At 37.1% G+C, this 24,263-nt stretch overlaps 1 protein-coding gene across 4 annotated transcripts in view; it reads right to left on the reverse strand.

The window, feature by feature from the left end:
* Positions 1-24,263, reverse strand: part of Cacna2d1 (calcium voltage-gated channel auxiliary subunit alpha2delta 1) — a 423,872-nt gene that overhangs the window by 32,684 nt on the left and 366,925 nt on the right. For 2 of the 4 annotated variants that reach the window (XM_027393485.2, XM_027393488.2), the window contains 5 exons: positions 21,153-21,224; positions 19,391-19,462; positions 16,458-16,519; positions 8,704-8,780; positions 6,760-6,820 (listed from right to left, as the gene is read on the reverse strand). In XM_027393485.2, coding sequence (XP_027249286.1) covers positions 6,760-6,820; positions 8,704-8,780; positions 16,458-16,519; positions 19,391-19,462; positions 21,153-21,224 — 344 coding nt within the window. Of the gene's footprint in view, positions 1-6,759; positions 6,821-8,703; positions 8,781-16,457; positions 16,520-19,390; positions 19,463-21,152; positions 21,225-22,686; positions 22,785-24,263 lie in introns of those variants that run through there. The other 2 variants (XM_027393486.2, XR_003480718.2) reach the window with 2 other exon arrangements.

Raw genomic sequence — 24,263 nt, forward strand, 5'->3', positions numbered from 1 at the left:
TGGATATTTTAAAGCAAACTTTGTTGTGTAATATTACTTTATATAAAGATGTTGCATTTATTTATGCTGTGAAATATTACTTTAACCATATAAAGATGTGTAATATTTGTTTTACCTTGCCTGCAGAAAGCACCTGATTGGTCCAATAAAAAGCTGAACAGCCAGTAGCTAGGCAGAGGAGTGATAGGCAGGACTGCTGGGCATAGAGAATAAGTAGGAGGAAGAATATAAACTGGAGAGAGAGAACCAGAGAGAAAGAGAGGGAGATGCCAGGGTTCAGGCATCTTCACCAAGGAAGCTGGGAAGTGGGAGATACAGAATAAAAGAAAGATAAAAAGCCCCAAGGCAAAATATAGATGAAGAGAAATAGGTTAAAATAATTTATAAGAGCTAGTGTGATAAGCCTAAACTAAGGCCGAGCATTCATAACTAATAATAAGTCTCTGTGTCATAATTTGGGTGATGGCAGTCCTGCTACAAAAAAAAGGCTCTTGCCTGTATGTAAGTGTCTTAAATAACTACTGTTGCTTACTCTTAGAGACCCTCGGCTTGCATTGCTCCTACTGTGACTATGAGCAGCAAGGAGGAAAACTGGAGTAAACAGCACTTATTTCCCACTAAGTATATAGTTAGACCGTTCAAGTTCTATGAAAAGGAGTCTGGAACCAACAAGTAAGCTCTAAGTAAGCAAATCTTACGTATACAACTACAATCCTGATCAGAAATACAGGAAACATAAAGACAACAAAACTCACAATTAAATCAAGCAGGTTCATCCAACCAGTGGAAAGAGCTAACATTCAAGATAAGGGATATAAGTGGTAAACATCTCAACAACAAAAGCAATCATTTAAACACAGAACCCTTAACAACAGAGCAGAGCAGAGAGTCAGAACTTCAAAAACAAAATTAAAAATTTGAGGTTAATAACAATTTTTATCTGAAGAAGAAAAACAAATATGCATTACTTTTTGTTGAGAGCAACTTAACACATTTTAAAAATTATGCTTAATATTTTAGATATAATAATCTTGCTATGAAAAACTTACTTTAGAGGCAAAGTTTAGAAAGTTCCCATGATGTAAATGCATTGGGCTGTCAGGAAAGCTAGGTCTGAGTTGCCCATAGGGCTCTGCTATTTCAGAAGTAAGCAGAGCCCTGAAGTCTAAAAACATCTATGTTGTATTTGAGTTATGATCTCATGAGCTAGAAGCCAAAAGCACAATTTTAGAGGACTGGACAAAAATATACTGCAAACTATTATTCAAACCATATCTGGACTACCATTTTATTATTTAAAGACACTTCTGACTGGATTTTATTCTTTTAATTGAAAAATACTTTAATCAAAGGCATTTAAAATGCCAAAGGGCAGAAAATTGAGTCTCAAAGGTATCACAGGATTTCCCCAGGGGCATCTTACTAGCAGTGGGGCTAACCCCAAGAAAACCCTTCTTCAGATGACTAATTTGTGTCCTTTCCTAACAGGAGACAGAAACATACCAGAGATTCTGGGACTGAGCTTCTGGAAGTGAACAGTTCTAACACTTCCCCTTGGCCAATAGTTGGAAATGCCCTTGATTCTGTCCTGGCTACTGTCCAGGAATTCCAGAGAATTCCAGTTGTAGTTAATGCTCCCTTTTTCTAGGTAAACACCCTGCTGTCACCTCTCACTGCCACTGAACTCTAAGTCAAGAGCAATTTTGATTTGTATCAGCAAACAGAAAAATTCTGTTGTTTGGACCAATCAATTAGACACTCCCCCTCCCTGGGCGGGCTCATTTATGACTTAATCTAAAGTTACCATGTGCCTTTTTGTTATATAATAATGACAAAAGATATTGTGTGATAGTGTGAAAACTGAATGAGAATAGAAACAAATCAGATAATCTAAACAATACATTCCTGAGAAATACTGAACAGGTTGGTGGTGGAGCCAGTTGTTGGATAAAAAGAATATATATGTGACAACTGAAAATCACACAGCACATTGTGCCAGATTCAAACACACCATTAGTGTGTGGCATACCAGGTACTGAGTCTAATGATTAAGAATCTGATAGCCTCTGGTGCCGTGGGGTGTTGGAGAAGAACTCAGCCTTCCTTAAGGGGATTAATAAGCATGCATTGCATCATGGTGACAAGGGTTAAATTATGTTAGCTAGTTTTTGTCAACTTGACACAAAGTAGAATCACTTGGGAAGAGGAAACTTCAACTGAAGAGTTACCTCTATCAGATGGTCTGGGCATGTCTGTGGTACATTTTCTTAATTAATCGTCAATATGGGAGGGCCCAGCCCACTGTGAGCAGTGCCACTCCTGGGCAGGTGGTCTTGGGTTCTATAAGAAAGCAAGCTGAGCAATCACAGAAAGCAAGCCAGTAAGCAGCACTGCTTCATGGCCTCTGTTTCAGTTCTTGACTTTAGGATCCTTCTTGAGATCTTGTTCTGACTTCCTTCAAAGATGGACTATGGTGTGGAAGCATAATCAAAATAACTCCCTTCTTTCTCTAAGTTGCTTTTGGGTGTGGTGTTTTATCAGAACAACAGAAAAGCAAATTAGATTGGTAAATAATGCAGGTGTGAACATCCGAGTTAGCTTTCCAGAACCCACATAAAAATTTCAAGAGTGATGACAAGGAGGGGAGATTGATGGATCCTTGGGGCTTCCTGGTCAACAAGCCTGGCCTAATTGGCCAAGTTGCAAACCAATGTGAGTCTGTCTTAAAAAAAACAAAACAAAAAAAACACCAAGTTGGATGGCCTTCAAGGAGCAAAATTCTCCAAGGCTGACTTCTCATCTCTGCACTTGTGTATATATTATTATGGGTAATCATATGTTTTTAAAAAATGATATTCAAATGTTCTTAGGTTCTCCAGTTACCAAGCATTTTCTCAGCTCTACAGTGTAAAGGACAAGGGATTCAACACCGAATGGCAAATAGTAATTCAAATGGATGCATAGTGTTTCCGTGAAGTAAACTGAATAAATGAAAGGTGACTAAGTCTTTGGTAAGGAAAACAAAGAACTGTATGAAGCAATCAGCAGGATACATAATAAAGCGATGCTGGAATTCCCAGGCTGATGCTGAGGTTTGGGATTTAGTGTGGTTTGTGTATACAGAGTGAAAACATGCAAAAGAGAGTAAGTGGGAAAAATGGGCATGGGGAAACCTTTGAAAATAAGCAAATGCAGCAAGGGATTCATATTCTTCAGGATGAAGTCTGTGCTAGAACTAGTCAAATCTATTTCTGTACTAGCCCACAGACTGTGTCCTACTAAGCATTCACTAACTGTCAAATTGACAAGGACGAGAGTCACTTGAGAAGAGAATCTCAGTTTAGGGATTGCATCATCAGTTTGGCCTGTGGCCATGTCTGTGGATTTCTGTTTTGATTGTTAACTTCTGCTGTAAAGTTCATCCCACTGTGGATGGGACCATTCCCTGGGCAAGTAGTAGATAGGCAGATAATGAAGCCCGTGTGAGCTAGCCACCAAGCAGTGTTCTTTGGTTTCTCTGTCTAGTTGTAGTGTGAATTCCTGCCCATTCTTCCCTCAACAACAGACTATAACTTGAAATTGTGACTAAACAAACCCAATCCTCTCCTAAGTTGCTTCTGGGCAGAATGCTTTATGATGGCAACAGAAATTCAAACTAGAACAGACATTATAGCCACCAGAAACAGTACATGAGAAAATGAGACCTTCTCTACTTCAGTAAACAGGCAGCCAGTGTGCAGGCTCCCAGTTTCTAGTAAAGGGAACCACAACAGAATGTGAATCCTGGTGACAGAGCACTTGAAAGCTGTGGAATACAGCCCATAATTATCATTATAACAACACAGAGCCGCTGGTTAGTAAGTAGCACTTGAGAAAGATTCCTTCACAGTTTAAAAACTCTCTAGTCATGGAATAGAAACAGGGTTGGAAAGCAGGAGCAAATGGAGGGAATGTGAGAACCACTCAGATGTAGCTATAGGCACAAAAAAAAGGCCTTGGCCTGCACTAGGGAGAAATAACTAGAGTGACAGAAATGTACAGAGGTCCTAAGATAGACCTGGAAGACTCAGGGATCAATTAATAGTAAGACATTATTAGCAAATGGGAGCAGATCAGGACAACTGCCATGTCTCAAGATTGTACATTGGAAGAAAACTATTTCCTTCTTAAAAGCAACACAAGAAGAGCTTTCCAAGTGGGACAAATATTTACAAGACACTGAATTGGAAGCACATTGAAGAAACATTCCTGTTAGGCTTTCATGACACATGAATGTCTTATGTGGAAATATGAGGGTGGACAAAGTCTGGAAGGAGATCTGTGCGAGTCTCTACTAGAATGTCAACAGGCCACTTGCATCTGCTGTTTCCAGCAGTTAGAACCCTCATGTTGGATTTGGGAGACATCATCCCAACTTGAATGTGAGGAATTAAAGCTAGGCTCATGGTTTGAAGATGGACTCATGTAAGGAGAGAGCCCAGGTAGGCATAGTTCTCACCTCCTTCTCTATGTGGGGAAGAAATGAAGCTCCTGGGAGAATCCTGTATCTGCAACTGGACAGGACTAAGGAAACACGGTGTAACGTGTGTTTGAACAGTGTAACATGGGAGAGATGCAGAAAGGAAGGAGGAGATGGCCAACCCCATCCACAGCACAATGAGGGGGACTCTTTCAAAGCCAAGGATGAGCCTTGTTAACTGTGGTTTTTCAAAATGGTACAAATACTACCAATTTTCAAAGAGGCAGAATTTAGTATTTTCCATACGTAAAAATGAAGGATTAACTCTGAATAACTTTAGAAAACCTTTTTAGGTTCTTCAAAATTTTTCTGATCAAAGTGCAACTGGAAACAATAATTAGAATTGCCTCCCTCCATTTTCTTAGATTATTTAGCATAGATTAGTAGGAAATGTATTCAATTTGATACTGTATACTGTGTACTAAAGGCAGGGAACCAAAATAAGAAAGAAAGAATAAAAATAAAAAAAATTAATAGTTTCAAATACTCAAATAGAGGTGGAATAAAAATATGTATTATGGAGAGTGATTACATGAGAGAAACAAAATTGGCTAGTAAGATATGTTCATATGCAAATTATGGAATAAGGTTGGGTATCACTAAGCATACTTGGAATCTCAGAGTTGAAAGAAAGTGATAGATTCTAGGAGATTCCTAGTTAGCCAGTCTAGCTGAATTTGCAAGCTTTAGAATAAGTGAAAGACCCTGTCTCTAGGGAACAATGTGGAGAGCAATAGTGAAAAAAGAACTTTGGCTCCATGTGCACACCTACTTGCACACCTACATGGAAACACACATGACACATACATTATATGAGGTAATGTTACTGCATATATCACACATCATGCACATAAACACATAAACACACACACACACACACACACACACACACACACACACACACACACACACACATACACACACACAATGTGAGGCACTGTATTTTCCTCTCCTCCAGCTGGACAAGACACCAAAATGAAAACAACCCAAGAGAGGAAGGTGATTCGGACTCTGTGAAGAAGCAGGGCAAAACATTGGTGAGTCCTGTTTGAGAAAAGGCCTCTGAACTTTGGCATTGGACATCCAGCACCAAAGAGACCTCATTCACTTTGTCAATGGCCTTAATACAATAGACTCCACTCCAAAGGCCTATACTCTATAGCAATTCAAACACCTGAAGTTCACCAAGGCCCTAGACTGTCAGCTTCCCAGCTGCTTAAGGTTGCCCACAGCACAGACCAGAGACAAAGGGACAGAAGACACAGAGGCAGTGAATTCACACTGAGGAGAAAGCTGCTGCCAAAGGGAATGCCCCTACAGAGACCACTTGTTCTTTGATGGGGTCCATATTGTCACTACATTGTGGAGAACAAGCTCAGCTGGCGTTGGTTGCCCACCATGTAAACCGTATAAAGCTGGTTTTCCTGCCTGCTGTGTCACAATATAGGAGTCCACTGTTGCATCATCCAAGGCCTGGCTAGGGCAGCTGGTGCACAGAAACACATGCAGTACCATTGCCTCACACATGTGAACTCAGAAGGCAAAAGTACTCTGGTTAAACTAGTAAAGCAATCTGGACCAATAACAATGGAAGATACAACAATCTGGGGAGATAATGTATGGGGTCCAAAATTAATGGGTGGCACTGTTAATCTTAAAAAGGCAAAGGCCAAAAATTTACAAGCAAACTTGATAGCATGTATCATGTATAATGTCAACTTTTCTATGTATAAAAATAATAAAAAATGATTCTTCAGTAAAAACCTACCATCCAGAAATCTGTGTTGAGTACATAAAAATACAATTATGAGCTAAAAACTTTTCATATTTAAATGTGTGGTCTTGACATATGTATGTATGTGTTTGCATATATGCTCCCAAGATAATTATATGTGGAGTATCTTTGTGCTTATATGTATATGCTCTGCAACCTCCAGTAGACATTACTAGATGCACTGTTTATTCCTGAAGACCAAAGCTCCTCTGTTCTATCTGCCATTGGGCACATGACATCTCATACTGCTCCATCTTTACCAATTGCTCCACCAGTATTTAAACAAATAGCAGTTATTTGAATGAATAAACAGGATATCGAAAGCTTAAATGTCATTGTCCCTTTGGTTTCATAATTGAATACAGAATTAACTTAGATTAATCTTGATCCCAATTAAGGATTTTTTCTGAAGGACTTAACCAACAATATGAGTTATTACAGAAGAAATCAGAACAACAAAACCAACCTTGGTGCTATGAAGGTATAGCCTGATTCTTCAAAATTGTCTGGCTTCAGGGTTTCTGAATCTGAAAATGTAATGACATAAGATAAGATTAATAATACAGAGCATATGCTTCAAGGGTGTAGGACAACATGAAAACATTGTAAAGAGTCCCGACTAAGAAAAATTTAAACAGACTATTTACATCTTAAACTTGAAACAAATTAACTGTCAAGATTCTCAATATAATTCTCTCTTACTATTCCCAGTATAGTAAGATCATGGGTAAGCTTCACTAGACAATTATAGCAGTAATTACTTATAAAATGCTATTTATGCTTTTCCATTTACTAATTTTAATATACTTAAGTATTTTAAGGTATGATACACATATTACAGCAAGTGGATTATTTAAAATATCAATGAAGTTTATTAACATTGTGATTAAATACTTTGAACTCATTCATGCATTTGGTGAAGTAATAAGAATCTCTATATTAGGTATGGATTAGTAGGTGGAAAGATGTAAAAAGAAACATGATATTAAGCCTAAAATATGTAATCAACTTGAGAGTGACAGGTTGCCTGAGCAAACACAGGCACATCCGCCCTGTTCTGTTGCTAACTTTCAGGTAGTCATGGAGGAAATTCTAACCAATGTGAAGCACAGAGGATAATAACCAGTAGGAGCGAAAATATTAGTGAAAATGCTGTGTACTAAACAGAAAGAAATTGAGCAACAAGAAAATACTTGCCCTTCATTTTTCCCTTTTTTGCTGTAAGTCCATCAGAAAGAGAAAGCAGGGAAACAAAAAAAAAGAGGGTAAAGTAAAGGGATCACAAACAATATTTTATTCAATGACTGTGAATAAAAATATTGTGCATAGATCAAAGGTCCATTTATGTACAGCTGTAGTTTGGGGAGAAAAACATGTATTTTTGAATTCTGGAAGTTACGTTCTTTCAATTTTACTCTTGTTCCTTCTCTGTACTGTGGTTATTTCAAGGGTCTGTTTTTGCAGAGTGGCTGATGCGGGTGCAGTGCCAATGGTGCCAGCTCGGAACAGAAGCACTTACCGATGAGCACACTAAGTATCTCCTCCTTTATCACATAAAAAACTAGCTCATGCAAGAGTTGCTGATTGTTAAAAGACCATCATATCTATCAAGTGAAAGTGCAAATGTATACTTTAATCTCCCATGATACAGAAGTGTCTACCACGGCTGCAAACAGCAAAAAGACAGGCCGAGAAAAGATGGGAAACAGTAAAAGACACATATGTATTTTCTTTCCTGAATCCTAACAGAAAAAAATTTAGGTTGCTAGTAACCATTGAGTATCGAACAGAGGATATGATGGTCATTTTGTTGAACTAAATCTAGCCATCAAAAACAAAATAAAACTTAAAAAGTGACTTGAAATAGGCATTGATGTTATTTACTCCACATTCCAAAGGATTCGTAAAAGTGAATTTATTTGAGTTACTGAGACATTAATTTGGATTATAGAAAGAAAGCTAACTGCCAAGCACAATGTTATTCTGGCCAAATGCAATAAAAGAAAAGAAAAAGAAGAAAGAAAAGGAAAGTTAAGCAAAGGAAAAGCTTTGCTAGCACAGAGCATGAGCAGAGACCATGTTGGTATCAGCATGTGAAACATTTCACACCAGCTCACAGACCCTTAAAACGACAGGCACAGAGGACACAGCACTGCAATGATTCTCTGAGCACATAGCAAGGCAGGGAAGGGTGGTGGGACTGCCAGTGAGACTGGAGTACCCTGCTCATATTCTATCCACGTAGAATATTCTTGTTCCTTGCATGTTTGGAATGGGTTAGAATCATTGCTGTAGATCTCATAATAATACCTACTAAAACGTATAAGCCTTGGACACTCCAAAGTCTAGGTGTAAACATCTACACTAGGAGACAACAAGTAGATCCTGAAGTTGCTTTCACAGTACTTACATCTGGCCTGAGTTATTGTCTCTTCTATTTTGGCTTTTATATAGTAAAAACTGTAGGTTGGCAATACCAAGGCCAAACTGCAATAGAAACAAGAGAAGCATAAACACAAACAAACAAAAATGAAAGGTAACTTAAAAAACAAAACAAAACATCAAGTTCATGGGAAAATCCAAAGATCTTCCTCATGCAAAGGAGAGGACATGTTACTTTGACAAGAAAATGCATTCAACAAATAGAGTTCTTAATCTCTACTTCGTTAAACCGTGGCATTCTGTTCTCTACAGGGCAGGGAGCAAAGAGGCAAGGGAGTAATAAGCTATCTAATGGAGCCATAAAATAGCTGGTGATGAATGCCTTGGATCCCTGATATATTTCCAGATAGATTAATTATGTATTCCAGATTGTGATTTAAAAAAAAGGTAAACAGTGTTTAAATTTAAACAAAGTAAATATCATACCAGTGGATACACCCTCTTTATCATACATAATGTTGAATGTTTTGAACCAAACACAAGTAAAAACTAAAAATGAAAAAATAACCATTGCTACTACTGCACAGTGCACAAAGATTTCAGAAATTCACAGTTGGGAGGGATTCAATACCCACTGATTTAAAGTTCTGGTCCTGTGGGAAGATCCCTGGTGTCTGCATGTGGACAAGTTCTGACCCATTATAGAGACTGTTCGATTCATTCGTACTCATTTGTACAACTCACTGTACAACTGCTTTTCTGTGGGCATGACTGAGCACACTGTTATTAAAGAGAAAGGATTTCTTGAGTTTAGTAGTTTTGAAGAGTCTGGAGGCTTATGTAGTCTAACGGTTGATGTCCTAACCAAAGAACATTTCCACTCTAATCCTAGGCCAACTTCAGAATGTTTTAGTCACAAAGAGTGTTAGGCAAGCCTGTCACCCACCGTGTTGGAATGGTGGCTCACCAAAAGCTGCCAGATCGGTAACCTTACTTTTTAAAAAAATTTCTAATTCATAGAATACCCTATGAATGTATTAGAGCTTTTAATTAAGATTAAGCAGTAGTCAGAAGTAAACTTCTTTGCTTCCTTCAGCTAATATACACATGTAAGACACAGAAATGATTGTTTATCTACATTTCCCAAAGCAAATGACCTTTGATATATCTTGAATGTATAAGGAATCCTGTGAGTCTTGGATGTAAGAAATGGGTGCATTTCTAAAATGGTCAATGAAACCATACATAAAGTGTTAACAAAGTTTTACCTTTACCTCAAATATTAGTGAAACACCAGATAATATCTTCCTTTCTAGGAATTTGAATATTGTAAAGTACTTGTAGATACTTTAAGCCATCCTACCCCACCTCCCATACCCAGATAAGGGAATAGAAATTCAAAGTATTATTTCACTGCATGTTATTGATAGACAATATATAATAAACCAAATAAAAAATTTCAGACTCATCTTCTTTTCAATAGAATTGTTAAAATTTCCCTGTACAAATGTTCAAATGCATGGGTTTACTTTCAAAGATTTAATTTTGCAATAAGATGGCAAAAATTAGTGGGTGCTTGTCATCCTCAGTTTCTGAAGCTTCCACCACCATAAGTAATTCATAGTCTTTGCGTATGGGAGAAGGTCAGGGAAATAAAATGTTATGTAGAGTTAATAATTATTTCTACATTCATTTTATAGGTAACTTCAAGGGTAGGCAGGGATTAAATTTAAAATAAGCAATGCAATCATTCTGAAAGCAAGATGATCTTTCATGATTCACTTGCCATTAATAAAAGAACAGAATTTCTGAGTATTTGAAAACCGCCTCCTACAAATTTCTCTCAAGGGGAATTAAGGCATTTTTGTTGCTCCTTCGGCATTTATCACCATCAAAATCTTCTAATTGAAACTGATAATACCATATCCTATGACTGCTACAGTGTCTCTCTATAAGCTTGAGTTACATGTTATGCTCCACCAAAAGTGGTGTAGCAACCATGGGGAATACCAATGAAATATTTAAAATTGGCACATTAAATATATGATGTGTTGGCCTTCAAGACTGCTGTTGTTACTCATAGTCACAAATCATTCTGTAGAAAAATAGTTATATCTATTTCCAAGTCAATCCAACAGTTATTTTTCCACATATTGCAGATAAGATCTTTATCAACATTCCAAGGCAATGATACTTTCCTATGCAAGAATTGCTTGATCTCATAATATGAACCCAATACAACAAGGCTCCTTGATTCTTCTCAGAGACTGGAGTTTAATAAAGCAAGTGACACTAGATGGATGATAAAACCCAAGTAGTAATTCTGTGATTCACATAAACCTAGTTAACTGAATTAAATGGACTATAACACAGTTTTCAACTCAAATCATTTATCCCCATCATAGTCTCTTTAGAAAATAGTACATTCCAATAAAAGAAGTCATTATTTACATTTTAAAATGTGTTACCTAAGTTAGATCAAAGTTTAAGAAAACAGAAATCCCTGTGTCTGAAAGTGGCTTTTCACTCATTTAATTAAATCATACATTTTCAGGCTGAATATGATACTTGTTAGCTATTTGTGAATTATCTGCCCAGACATTAGGACATATATGTAATTGAGGCCCAAGGTAGAGAATTTGTAATGGACTATGTGAGGAAAGCATGCAACTTAAGGAAGCCATGGCTTCTTCCTAGCACAGTATGGTGAGTGACTACAGCAGTACAATGACAGCATACAGGCTGTGGTAGAAATGGGTGGAATCAATCTCATCCATAATAGTTCTGAGGTAACATTTTGTGAGCAAAGACTGGCACAGAACATGAAGAAGAACATTACTCATACTATGCATTGCTCCTAGGTGTGTAAAGAGTCTGAGTGAAGAGTCCACTGGGGAGATAATTACAAACTCATATCTACTTGTGAACATTGTGAGCCACAGTCGTGATTGGCCTGGCACGACTGGCCTATCTATGTAATGGTGGCATGAAGAACCTGGAACCACTTTCTGATACGGTATACGACTGACTCTACAAGATGAAATCCACACGTGGCACCATTTTTGGACCAAGAACCTCAGAATAAGCAGATCACAGGCCCAAGGGAGAACCTATTACTACTATTCTGTTAAATGCATGAAGGATTAAACCAACTACTAGTGACTTATTATTATACCCACAGATTAATGCATCTCTCCACTCTAATCAGAGAAGCCTTTATTTTCGTTAGATGGTGACGGATGTAGAGGATCAGAAGGCAGTATGTTCAACAGTAAATGGGACATCTATATTACATCTTAAGGCCCAGAGATCACTGTAGTAGAGCAAGAAGTTAGAGCCAGGAGTGGTGGATGACTGTGAGAAAAGAGTGTTGTCTAGCTACAGCAGCACACATGAACTTGGTGTGTGGCTACACAGCAGGCACAAGAATTGTGCAAGCTCAGTCCCAACCAAATCCCATCATGGTGAAGGGAGGTGAACACAAAATCTCAGACTTACTTAAGAGTTCTTAGATGTTGATTGCTGGAAAAAGTAAGGGTAAGTCTTCTAAGGAGGTAGACCTAAGTAAGACTAACACATGTCAGTGGAAGGTCATTCATCCAACAATAAACAGGCAGCAGACATGCAGATATTGGACTCTATTGGATTATTTTTGAAAAAGGTATGTATTTGGGTGGTTTGGAAGGTAGGGGCATATCTGAGAGGAGTTATAGGGTAGTGAATGCAATTAAGACATCCTTAAGGGACTAAAAGCAATAACAAGATCTCAAAAATTAAGATCACCAAAAAGGTAGCCTTGTAAGTGAACTAAAAGCAACTTTCATGGCTTTATAAAAGATTGTGCTTATCGGAGCAACAAAGGCAGGAACCACATTCCCATATAGTGCAACCAATACTTTATTTATTTATTATGTTTTTTCTTTTTTTTTTTTTTTTTTTTTAGCTTTTTGAGACAGGGTTTCTCTGTGGCTTTGGAGGCTGTCCTGGAACTAGCTCTTGTAGACCAGGCTTGTTTAGAACTCACAGAGATCCACCTGCCTCTGCCTCCCGGGTGCTGGGATTAAAAGCATGCACACCACTACCGCCTGACTTGGTTTTTTCCTTTTTGAGACATGGTTTCTCTGTGTAGGCTAGATTGTCCCGGAACTAGCTATGTTAGACCAGTCTGGCCTTGAACTCACAGAAAATCTCCTGTCTCAACCTCATGAGTGCTGGCATTAAAGGCATGCACCTCCACTGCCCAGCAATACTTTGTTTTATAATGACACCATTTCTTAATAGATGGGAATTCTCAGTGTCCTGTACCTTCATGGACTTTTATAGGTTTGTTCAAAAGTTGAAAGATGGTAACAATCGAAATAAATGACTAAAACCAATTCTTGTAAATACTCATGAACAACATGCAAATGTAAAGAGAGGCTTAGAAGAAAGTTAGATATTACAATCTACTAGTTACATAAAAATGAGTAAAATAATAAAAATGGTCCTTCTGGTATTTTTCAATGTCCTAAAGTTTAACTAAGACAAACGGAGAAGGACTTGAATGTAATATGTCAAGGCATTAACATCATGTTTTCTTCTTCTACATTCTATTTGTCATCCTAAGCACAAAAGGAGACAGGTTCCTATGACAACAACATTGTAGCTTTCAGACATCTCTGGCACTCAAGGCTCCCCTAAGAGATTATGTGTATGAAGTTTATGAGGAGTTGCAAAACAGAGAAAACAGCAACAGCAACAATGAAAAGATATAGCTGAGTCTGAGTCTGACACAACAAATTAATTAGGGTTTCTACTGATTAGTGATAAATGCATAGTCAAAGGTCACATGTGAAAATTATGACAGAAATTTTGGGATATAATTTTCTGAATTTGACAGGGTGAAACAGATTCCAAGTTTATTCAAATTAAAAATTATTTCTTTACATTGAGACTCTTCAATTTTATAATCATTTAGAAAGTACCTACTCTATGCCTCTGTGTTGTGAGCATGGGAGTCAGAGACAAATGGAGTGTCACCCATCTCTGCCCGCTTAGTACTCAGGGAAATTGTTGCCAACAGAGTTAAATGCCTTTCTATAAGCCTCATGTATACGTGTGTGTGTGTGTGTGTGTGTGTGTGTGTGTGTGTGTGTGTGTGTGTGTTTGTGTGTAAACACAAATGAGTTTTGGGTGACCTAACTGGTACTAATACAGTATTGAAAACAGATATGAAAATATCCTGTGAAGAGTAAAGAAAGGCATAAAGTAGAAGAATAATATACAGGAGGGTCTGTCTTGGGAAGTAATTTTAATTTAAAGTGATCAGGAACAAAGGCCTTGAAACAGAAAGCTATTAACATCTTTGAGGAGAAGTAAGACTTAACCAGAGGATGTCAATTGAGTACTTGAACTGTAAATTCAGAATCTAGTACTGAAGGAGAACAGTAGGGTTAGAGAACTGATGCCATGATAGACTTTGACTGTTATTTTGAATGAGAGGCCAAATTATTAGGGCATTTGAGTGGAGCTGTATTGAACAATTAAACTCAAGTATGATTGTTTTCTGTAGTGAAGTTAAAAACTAACCATCAAAGATGGAGCAACTCATTTAATCTGCTGTGTACTTTGGTGAGAATTTGCCCTGATCACAGTATTTTCCAACAGAAGAGAAGAAAGTAGAATCTCACCAAAGAGAAAATGCATAGGGAAAGGGTTTGAGAGAAAAAAGGAGTAATGAAAAGACATATCTAAGTATCCTAAATTTGTTGTGCTGTTGAGACCTCTAGGCCCTCAAAAAGGCTGCCTGAGGTTAGTTGACCTGATAAGTTATCAACACTTTACTACCATGATGTCTGGTGAAGTGTGGTATTGGAAATGATTTGGAAAATATAAAGCTTTGGTAGATAAAATGTACAAACTGCAAAAGATGAAGCCAATGTCTAAGTAGGAAATGATGAGCTCATCACAGAAGGAGAGATGGAGAAATGGAAAGTCATCTCTCTTAATACTACATAAGTGTGGCCTACAGACCTTGTCTGTTTGCCAATTGCCAATTATTTTTCCATGAGTAAATATATCTATATATAGATATAGAAATAGAAACTGAGAATAAGCTTTTAAAAAATAACTTGACAGACTAAGTCTGTAGAATACAATGACAAAAATTGACTTTATTGTATATTTTAAGATTTATTTTACCAAATGCATTCTGTTTTACTTTACCCATATAAATATCTCTTACATAGTGGCCACCGAATGTGGATCTCTGTGAATGTAGGCGAGTGAAAATAAGTCTATATTGAAAGAATGAAGAGAGACTGTTAAACTGAAGGAAGGTTGGATGGTAAGGGTGGTTTGATAATATGAAATTCAAAAGGGCATATTTCTAAGAAGAGATAATGAGAGGCAAGACAAAACTATGGTGATACTTTGTTTGTGCTTTCACAAATAAAGCTTGCCTGAAGATCAGAGTTCAGAACTAGCCACTAGTTACCCATAGAGGCCAGGCTGTGGGGGTGCACGGCTTTAATCCCAGCACAGGCATATCTCTGTGAGTTCAAGGCCACCCTGGACTATACAACATTAATCCAATCTAAAAGACAGACAGGCAATGATGGCTCATATCTTTGACGCCAAATCCATTACTTAGGAGTCACAGGTCTTTAACCCCAGCACTAGGAAGGTGGAGACAGGAAAGGATATGGCTCCATGGAGAAAGGAATATAAGGTGGGAGAAGACAGGAGCTCAGCACATTTAATCTTAAGATTTCTAGATACAGGATTGCCCATTAAGTCTGAAGATTCATAGGGACAGGATCACCCATTCAGTCTGAGGATTCAGTAGAGGTAAGAATTAGTGGCTGGTTTGTTGTTCTGTTTCTCTGATATTTCACCATTAACCCCTATATCTGACTCCAGGTTTTTATTATTAAGACCAATTAGAATTTGAGCTACATGAGACATTGTACTATTCCAACTATGTGGAACATAGGACCAAAGAGAAAGCAGGAAGCTCTGAGATTTAAGAGAAGAGAGCAGAATAGTTAGGTGTGGTGCCATACACAGTTAATCCCAGTACTCAGGAGGCAGAGGCAGGCAGATCTCTGAGTTTGAGGCCAACCTGATCTACAAAGTGAGTCCCAGAACATCCAGAGATACACAGAGAAATCCTGACTTGAAGAGAGAGAGAAGGAGAGAGAGAGAGAGAGAGAGAGACAGAGAGAGAGAGAGAGAGAGAGAGAGAGAGAGAGAGAGAGAGAGAGACAGAGACAGAGAGAGAGAGAGAACAGTAGAGTAGTGGTCACTGAGTTTGAATATTGCATATGGGGCTTTGTAGGGTCCAATTTACAGAAAATGGGAGGGATCCAGACATCATTGAACTGTTCAGTGGGGCTAAGGTTATTTCATATCACACATAATGAAAAGCACACTATTAATTTTTAGCTAAGCTACAACATTAATGAAAAAAAACTGGGCTAAATGGAAATAAAAGAGGAAGTCCATAGAAGTCATATCTATAAATTATGGCTATTACATCAATATTTATTACTACTGTCACTAAGTAAAGTTATCATTTCTAAATGTTATATTGCTAGTTACTTTCCACTTTTTGCATGCTGAAAATCAGACTCTAATTCATTTTTGTGCTGGCGGAGTAATTTTTTTATTGAAACTTCCACTGAAAACAACAAACTAAAATTAAGATTTCAGACTATTGAAAATTAACCACCAAATATTAGAAAAAAGTTCATTGAATTGAACAGTCCTTTATACAAGGCCATTGTAAATGTAGTTAAGTACCTGTAATCTGTGCCATTGACAGGCGTCCATGTGTATGTTCGATTCCCTTTGTCAATGTATCTCTAGAAAAAAAGTTAAACATGGTCATTATAGCCCCGTTCATATGAATTATAGAAAGAGTAAAAAATACAATGTCTACCTGGAAATCTGTGGTCATTCAACATCATTTCATTCATAAGTGAAATGACATATTTCTATTATATACATTTAAAAATTTTTGATGTGTAAATTTGTCAAATAAAAGTTGGGTCAGAATTGAATACTCAAATGATACAGGTTAGAGACTTATTGTACGCATAAAAACTTAGTATTTGATAACAGAGTACTTTCTTCAAAACTCTGAAAGATTTAATTAAAAGCACATTTAATGTAAAAACAGGACTGTGGACATGGTTCAAATACCAACCATAGTAGAGTATGTTTAAGAATGATAGCTGATACAAGGAGGAAAACACATTAGCATTTCTACATCTAAAAGTACAATTACCATTTCACAGATCCCTTTCATGGAACTATCATGCTGCTATAAGATTGAAGGTTAGAAAAACACCTATATTCACTAGGCAATGTGCAGAGCTAAACAAATAGTTCATAGATGTACAATATCATCTGTGTCAAGAACAATAGTAAATGCACACTCATTCTTCTACTAAGTATACTAATTGCACACATGTAGCTTTAATTTATTTCTTAATTTCTTACTTATTCTGCATATTTTCTTTATTAAAGAACAACTGTATTCCTGAAAGAGATGACTATGATAAAACATCCCTACAAATCAATTTGAAGCAGGTGTTGTCCAATATATTGAGTAAAGCCCATGTGAAGCGATGCTGTGTGGGAAACAGTTCACATGCTTGGAAATAAAACCATCTGCCATCCAGTGTTGATACATGTTAATATTCAACTTTCCTATCTCATAGGTGTGAAAAATGGTGCAAAGAGAAGTTAAGTGATTTCTTTTAAGACATAATGGGCTTCACCATTATCTGATTTCTGTCCAAAGACTTTTGACAGTTTGAGGAAAACCAAGCTAAAAACATTTTAATTTAAAAGTTATTATCATGACTTAAACATCCCTGGCAAACTTTGCATAAAGCAAACACAGATCTAATGTTCTCAGTGATATCGTCTTAAAATCATTTTTTCTTTGATCTTACTATATTGTATTTTATTAATATCCCTTAGAAGCCTTTTTTGTTTTCTAATGGACGAAAGTGAGGTAGACCCAGACGGGAGGGGAGGTAGTGAGGAACTGGGAAGAGTAGAGGGAGAAGCAACCATGATCAGGATACATTATTATGCAAGAAAAATTATTTTCAATAAAGGAAAACAGAATAATTAAAAAGTAAGAATAATGCCTATAATTGTTTAGACAGTTTTATAAACCTGATAATATCAAAAAGTTATGTTCATTCAAAGTAAATAATGGGTTTCTTGAAATATATACACACATCAAAAGAGAGTAGCAATATCATAATAGATGGGATGTACATGTATACATTTATGAGAAAAACTAAAATTTCTAAGACAAGCAAATGAATAGAGCTAGAAAACTAAATGGATAGTAAATTGGAAGAGGGAAAGTAAGCAATGTGAAAATGAGCTGTGAGCTACATAAAGAATGTGAAGGTCAGAGTTCTTGGAACAACACAGAGGAGTTGGCAGATCTGTTAAATACTTTACACCCTTGTTTTGGGAGCAAAAAGTCAAGATCATGGCTACAGTGAGGCCACTGGAGTTGATATTTCAATAAAAATGAAAAATGTAATACTTCTTTTTCTGTTCTGGTAATAGCCACTTATAATTATATCAAAATAAGAAATGATGTGTGCTATTAAAATATTTAGATCGTGTGTTTCCTTTAGGGTAAGAGCTGCCAAGAAAATAGGGAGAAAAGATGTTCCTAAAACATACAGAATTTGGGGTAAAGAATACAAGTTGTATGCGAAAGCTGCAATTAAACTGAGAGGCACAAAACTTCCTAATCCTATGTAATTTTGAGCATTCCAGTATGTGAATGTCTGCTTTTAATTCCACAAATGACTGGTAATGGATAGAAGAATATCTTCACATGTAAAATAAAAACTACTTGCACTCACAACTGAAGTAATATCAACTTATTATATATATCAGTGAATGATGAGGTGTAGCCTTGTTATCACGTGACTTGTATACACCAGCAGTTCTCAACCTGTGAGTCACGACCCCCACAGGCTCACTTATCAGATATCCTGCATATCAGATATTTACATTATGGTTCATAATAGTAGCAAAATTCAAGTTATGAAGCAGCCTTGATATAATATTATGGTTGGGTGTCACCACAACTTTATTAAAGGGTTGCAGCATTAGGAAGTCTGAGAACCACAGGTATAGAAGTTTAAGAAGTAAATCTAGCTAAATCACACAGAACACAGTCTCTAGAATAGATGCATATAAAAATAATACAATGTAGCATATATTACAATATTACCCTAATTCAAATATTACCACATCCCTGGCCCAAAGAGATCTATTTCTTATAATAAACCATGCAGACACAAAGTGTAATTTTAAGAATATAGCTTTTACATGTCCTTATTTATGAGTATGTGCATGTGTCTCTGTGTGAGTGTACATATGTGTGTGTGAACATGTCTGCAGAGTTCAGAAGAGGCTACCAGCACTCTGGGAACTGGAGTGAAGCAAGAACAGAGCCTCCCAACAGGGTGGCTGGGATCCAGATCTCACAGCAAAGTGACAAGTACTCTTATCCTGTGTCATTTCTCCAGTGAATTAATACAGTTTTTTTTTTTAATGTAAAAAAAAAAAACCTGCTCAGTAGAGACAACCCTGTTCCATAAATAAATTCGGAAAGGCATGTCACACCGCCAGCATCACTAATTTGAAGGCATGGGTTCACTCACAAACAAGGTTTCATTACTTCTTACCTCATCTTGAGATTTGACCAGAGTTCTGAATGTTTTTTCTCCACTCTCTCCATCTATCATTTTATTTCGAATCTAAGAGAAAATTCAGGAAACAAATTGACCCACTGAGGATTAGAAAACCATCATTTTCAAGACTTTTCCTCATCGCATGGAAATAGAATGAAAATGGCAAAACAGTTGCACCACTGGCTGAGGTTATTTGGGATTTTTATGTTGCATATTGTAACCATTGTACATGACTGTGTTATAAGAAAGAACGTGCTTACTGAGTTTTTTGCTAATTGGTCAGGACATTTTGAAACACAGCAGCAAAGGAGACACAACCTCCTTATAGGCTTCTGGCATTCTAGGCAGAAGTAGATCCCGAGAAGCAAAAATGTACATATATTCTCAGAATTAACATGTAATGTGAAATATTTCCAATTCTTACCTCACCTAAACAACCAGTTCCTGCCTAGACAGGATTTAGGACTGTCATTTATAGTTTGTTATTGTTGTTTGCTTATTAGCTTTCTGGGCCAGGCCTCACTCTGCAACACTGGGACTCACTTCACAGACCAGGCTGCATTCAAACTTGCCGGGTCCTTGTGCCTCTGTCTCCAGAGCACTGGGATTACAGGACCCCATATCTGGCTTGCCCCTTGTAATTTACTCTTTATTTGTCACATGTAGCAGTTATGAAGAATGACATAATAATAGGCCGGGAATCATAAAGACCTCTTAGGATTTCATATCATAGTGCAGCTCTCTTACAGCTTCTGAACTCTTTAAAAGTAAAGCCAGGCCAAACTTAGAAGACAAATTGTCTAGTCTACTGGAAACTCAGAATGTCTTTCAGCTTGATTTTCATTTTATTTATATATTTCCAGCCGTTGCATTTAGGCTTTAATATCTATTAGTGAGTGAACAAACTTGATGTGACCAGACAAATCTGAAACTGCAGGATTTACTTAAAATAGTTTCAGTTTGAAGGTGACACGTGAGAAGCAAGTAAAATAATAACCAAACTTTACTGTGTACCCAGGCCTTTTGCTCAGCTTTTCTTCATTTATCATGTCACTTGGTCACTACACACAGAGGGTGGGAGATTTTGAGAGACTGAATGCAGCACGGTGACTCAGCGGGACTGAAACCTCAAACCTCAATGTCATCGTCTTCACTGTAATGTTAGGAAACCAAACACGTTAAAGAAATGACCTAAAACATCGAGTACTCACTATGCTACACTCTAGAGTAACTATGAACTTAATAATTTCTATTTCTTCTACTAGATAACCATCTTTACTATTATTAAACACCCTGGCAGGAGAAGTGGCATGTGACTTTGTCACTGAAGTAAAAAAGAAATATGTTAAGTGTCTTCAGGCAAACATGGTCACTGCTTTGCACACATGGCTCGTCATGTGTTTGGGTGGCTGGAATCCTGTCAACTTCTCTCTCACCAGAAGGTCATATCTGTCGCTATGAATTTTATTAAAATTATTGTTATTTTTTGTTCATTTAAAATAACTGTCCCTTTGGAATTACCAAGGCAGTAAAAACACAATTAAAGGCTACACCTAACCTGACATATCCATTCTTTGCCAGTATGAATTATTGGAAGAAGACAGTCCAGGATGTACGCTATTTTAATGACAAAGAACACACCAGTGTGAGTGAGGAGACAGCCTGACGTAAACCATTGCTCCAAAATTATTTGTGGGATGGGAACCCAGGCTCAGGCCATGTGGCTGCCTGGCTTAGTCCTACTGTGCACACTTACCTCCACCTTAATGTCATTCTCTAACTCTGCATCGAGGAAGTCCAATGTGACTGGCTCCTGCGATTTGGGGTTCTACACAGAAGACAATAATTAGGGACATATGACATTAGAAGACATCTCCGTGCACAGAATAGCTTGAAGAGCACTCAGGATGAATTAATTCTGTAAAAGTTACTTACTTTCTTTCAGAGCTAGGCATTGAGTTTTAAGTGCACCAGACAAAATTGCCACCAGTTATTAACTGAAGGCAGCAAGCGGCTAGAAATAGAACCTGTGGATTCTCTAAATACTATTTTACACTCTATCATCCACTGCCTTTTCCTATGGTGTATGAGGAAGTTCACCGTGGAACACAACAGAGTATTTATTGGTCTCTCAGTTAATGCTACTAGCCTGTTAAATTCACCTCATTTTGGTGTGATTTTAATTTCTCAAACATTAAATGAGGCCATTTAGTAGCTAGACCAAATGTACCTCTGTCCTTATAATTGTTGCTATATCATATTATACTTCCAAAATTTAGCAGGAAAAAATTCTATGCAAGTAAAGATTCAATAATAATTGAAAATTTTAGAAACCAGACATTAAAGTATTTATTAAAAAGTGTCATTCAAATATGGCCCAAAATAGATGCTAGTAATCAATGCAACCTATGTTGGTTACTTGTAAGTATCATAAAAATTTTACCATGAACTTATAAAAGACATCCATATTGCTACTGTTTAAAACACCATGCTAAATGGATATGCCTCCTAACATATTATCAGACAAAAATCTGTCCAATTAGAGTATCTTGTTTAGATGAAGAATAACATGGTATAGTACACATAGGATATATTTATTTTATAATCATGCAAAATGCCTTATTTCAGGGAATATTTATATTTTTATAAAATCAGAATTTCAGATCATCATGGTGTTTGATGAATGGGAATTCCTCAAATAACAATTTTCAAAATACTTTCCCTCTTTCTTTTGTAGGGGTGAGGAAGGAGTTAACTGAGTTCAGGGCCTCATGCTTGCTCAGCAAGCACTCCACCAGAGGCACTGTTGAGAAAATATTCACTGCTTAAGAACTCTGTATAGCCAGGTGTTGGAGGCTCACGCCTTTAATCTCATCACTCGGGAGGCAGAGGCAGGAGGATCTCTGTGAGTTCGAGGCCAGCCTGGTCTCTAGAGCAAGTGCCAGGATAGACTCCAGAGCTACACAGAGAAATCCTGTCTCGAAAAACCAAACGGAAAAAAAAGAACTCTGTATAATCAAAGTTTCTATAATACTGGTATTGGACTTTCCAGTATAATACACCAAGAGCAAATGGTCCTTTGAAATGTAGATTTAACATGGAAATAAAAGTCAATATTGAGAATTCTTGTTAAGCCCACAAAACTTGCAACTTCCCTAACCAAAAGACACAACAAATGTTCCCCAAACACTACTGTGTAAACATTCAAATTAAGATAAAAAACCAATGCAAAACAAACTCAAGACCATTAAATGATAAAATGAAAATGGAAGTAGGAATATTTCTCTTACATGCAATGGATAATGCATAGCATTGACCAGCCCCAAACAGCATGCAGGGAGGAGCCATTATCAGGAGGAATTGGCAATATGCAGATCATGTCCCAATCCAACATATAAAGACAGAGAAGAAAATGAAATCATAAAAGAAATTCTCAATGCATCATTTGTGTTTGTAAATGGCAATCCGGCAGAGCATTGGTTTAGAAACATCCATCATTTCTATAAGAACTAGAAAATTGAAAAAAAAAATAGTCTTCTAATAAGAAAACAGCAACATGTCCTGAAGAAATCTATTTAGTCTTGAGGTCTCTGAAAACCCACACAAAGGAAAATTAAGTATCTAGTTTTTTTGCGTCAGCATGAATTTCAGCTAGCGTAACTATTAAGGGTAGTATGTGATGCTAACAGAATTTAAATTTGTAACAATTATGAGTAAGTATTAATATAATACCTCAGAGTTCAAAAATATTCCCCCAGTTAAGAAGTCTTATGTGGTTGCTGGTTTGCCATTTAGGGTTTGCACAGAATAAAATTAATCATTATTAAAGTTGCATATTTTTAATAATATTTACATGCAATATTTGGGGTTGTGGTAAAAATAAAATTCACCAGAATTCACCTGATAGCAAAAACTATAATTTAAGGTATTACAAAAGTAACATGCAAACAGAAAAACAAAATAGTTTCCTAGTTGAGAAAGACATACACATCATTGTGACTTCTACAGGGACCAAAAAGGGCCTAAGACTTTCAAGATGCAGCAACAGAAAACTCAGATTACCACAGAGTTCTAGCTCTGTGAGAGAACTAAAGCTTTACTAGTCCAAATAATTCCACTTTTGACAGATGGGGACACTTACAGATGGTCTGGGGCCTAAGTTCAATGAGAACTCCCAAGGGTAGGACATGGCATCAATACATATGTTTAATTTCCCAAGGGGAGTGCAGAATGAAAACTGGTGTAACTCCCTGCTTGACAGATGAAAACACCTGCGCGTTGTTCAAAGATTAAGAGTTGAATGCCAATAGAGCCAGATTACAACTCAGTCCCGCTGTCCATACTTAAAGATCACGTGACACCATGCTGACTCTCCAAGAACACTCTACCAAGTGTTTTAAAGGAAATGATAGGCTTACACACAAACCTACAATGATGTCAAATTTTCTCTAACATTTTGGATCTCTCTGAGTAAGTTATAGAAATATCCTTTTGTGCTGAATGTCTTCTGCCTACATATATCTGTAACCAGTGTGTGTCTGAGGAGTATGTGAGCACAGAAACCAGAAGTGGGCAATGGGGCCGCTGGAACTGGAATTACTAATGGCTGTGAGCCACCATGTGGTGCTGGGTATTACAACCCAGCCCTCTGGAAGAGGAGCCAGTGCTCTTAACCACTGTGCCATCTCTCCAGCACCCCAAATCTCACTTTTAGAAATGAAAAACAAAACAAAACAACTGGGCTAAAAATTTTCATTTATGGAAATCACAACATAGCAATCATGACTTGATTTGCACTTAAAATCAACTTCACAAGCAAACCGTTAGGAAAACAGGGGTATGGTATTAATTTCACCAAATTTAATGA

This window comes from Cricetulus griseus (assembly GCF_003668045.3).
Source record: "Cricetulus griseus strain 17A/GY chromosome 1 unlocalized genomic scaffold, alternate assembly CriGri-PICRH-1.0 chr1_0, whole genome shotgun sequence".
In the NCBI taxonomy this organism is placed as follows: domain Eukaryota; kingdom Metazoa; phylum Chordata; class Mammalia; order Rodentia; family Cricetidae; genus Cricetulus; species Cricetulus griseus.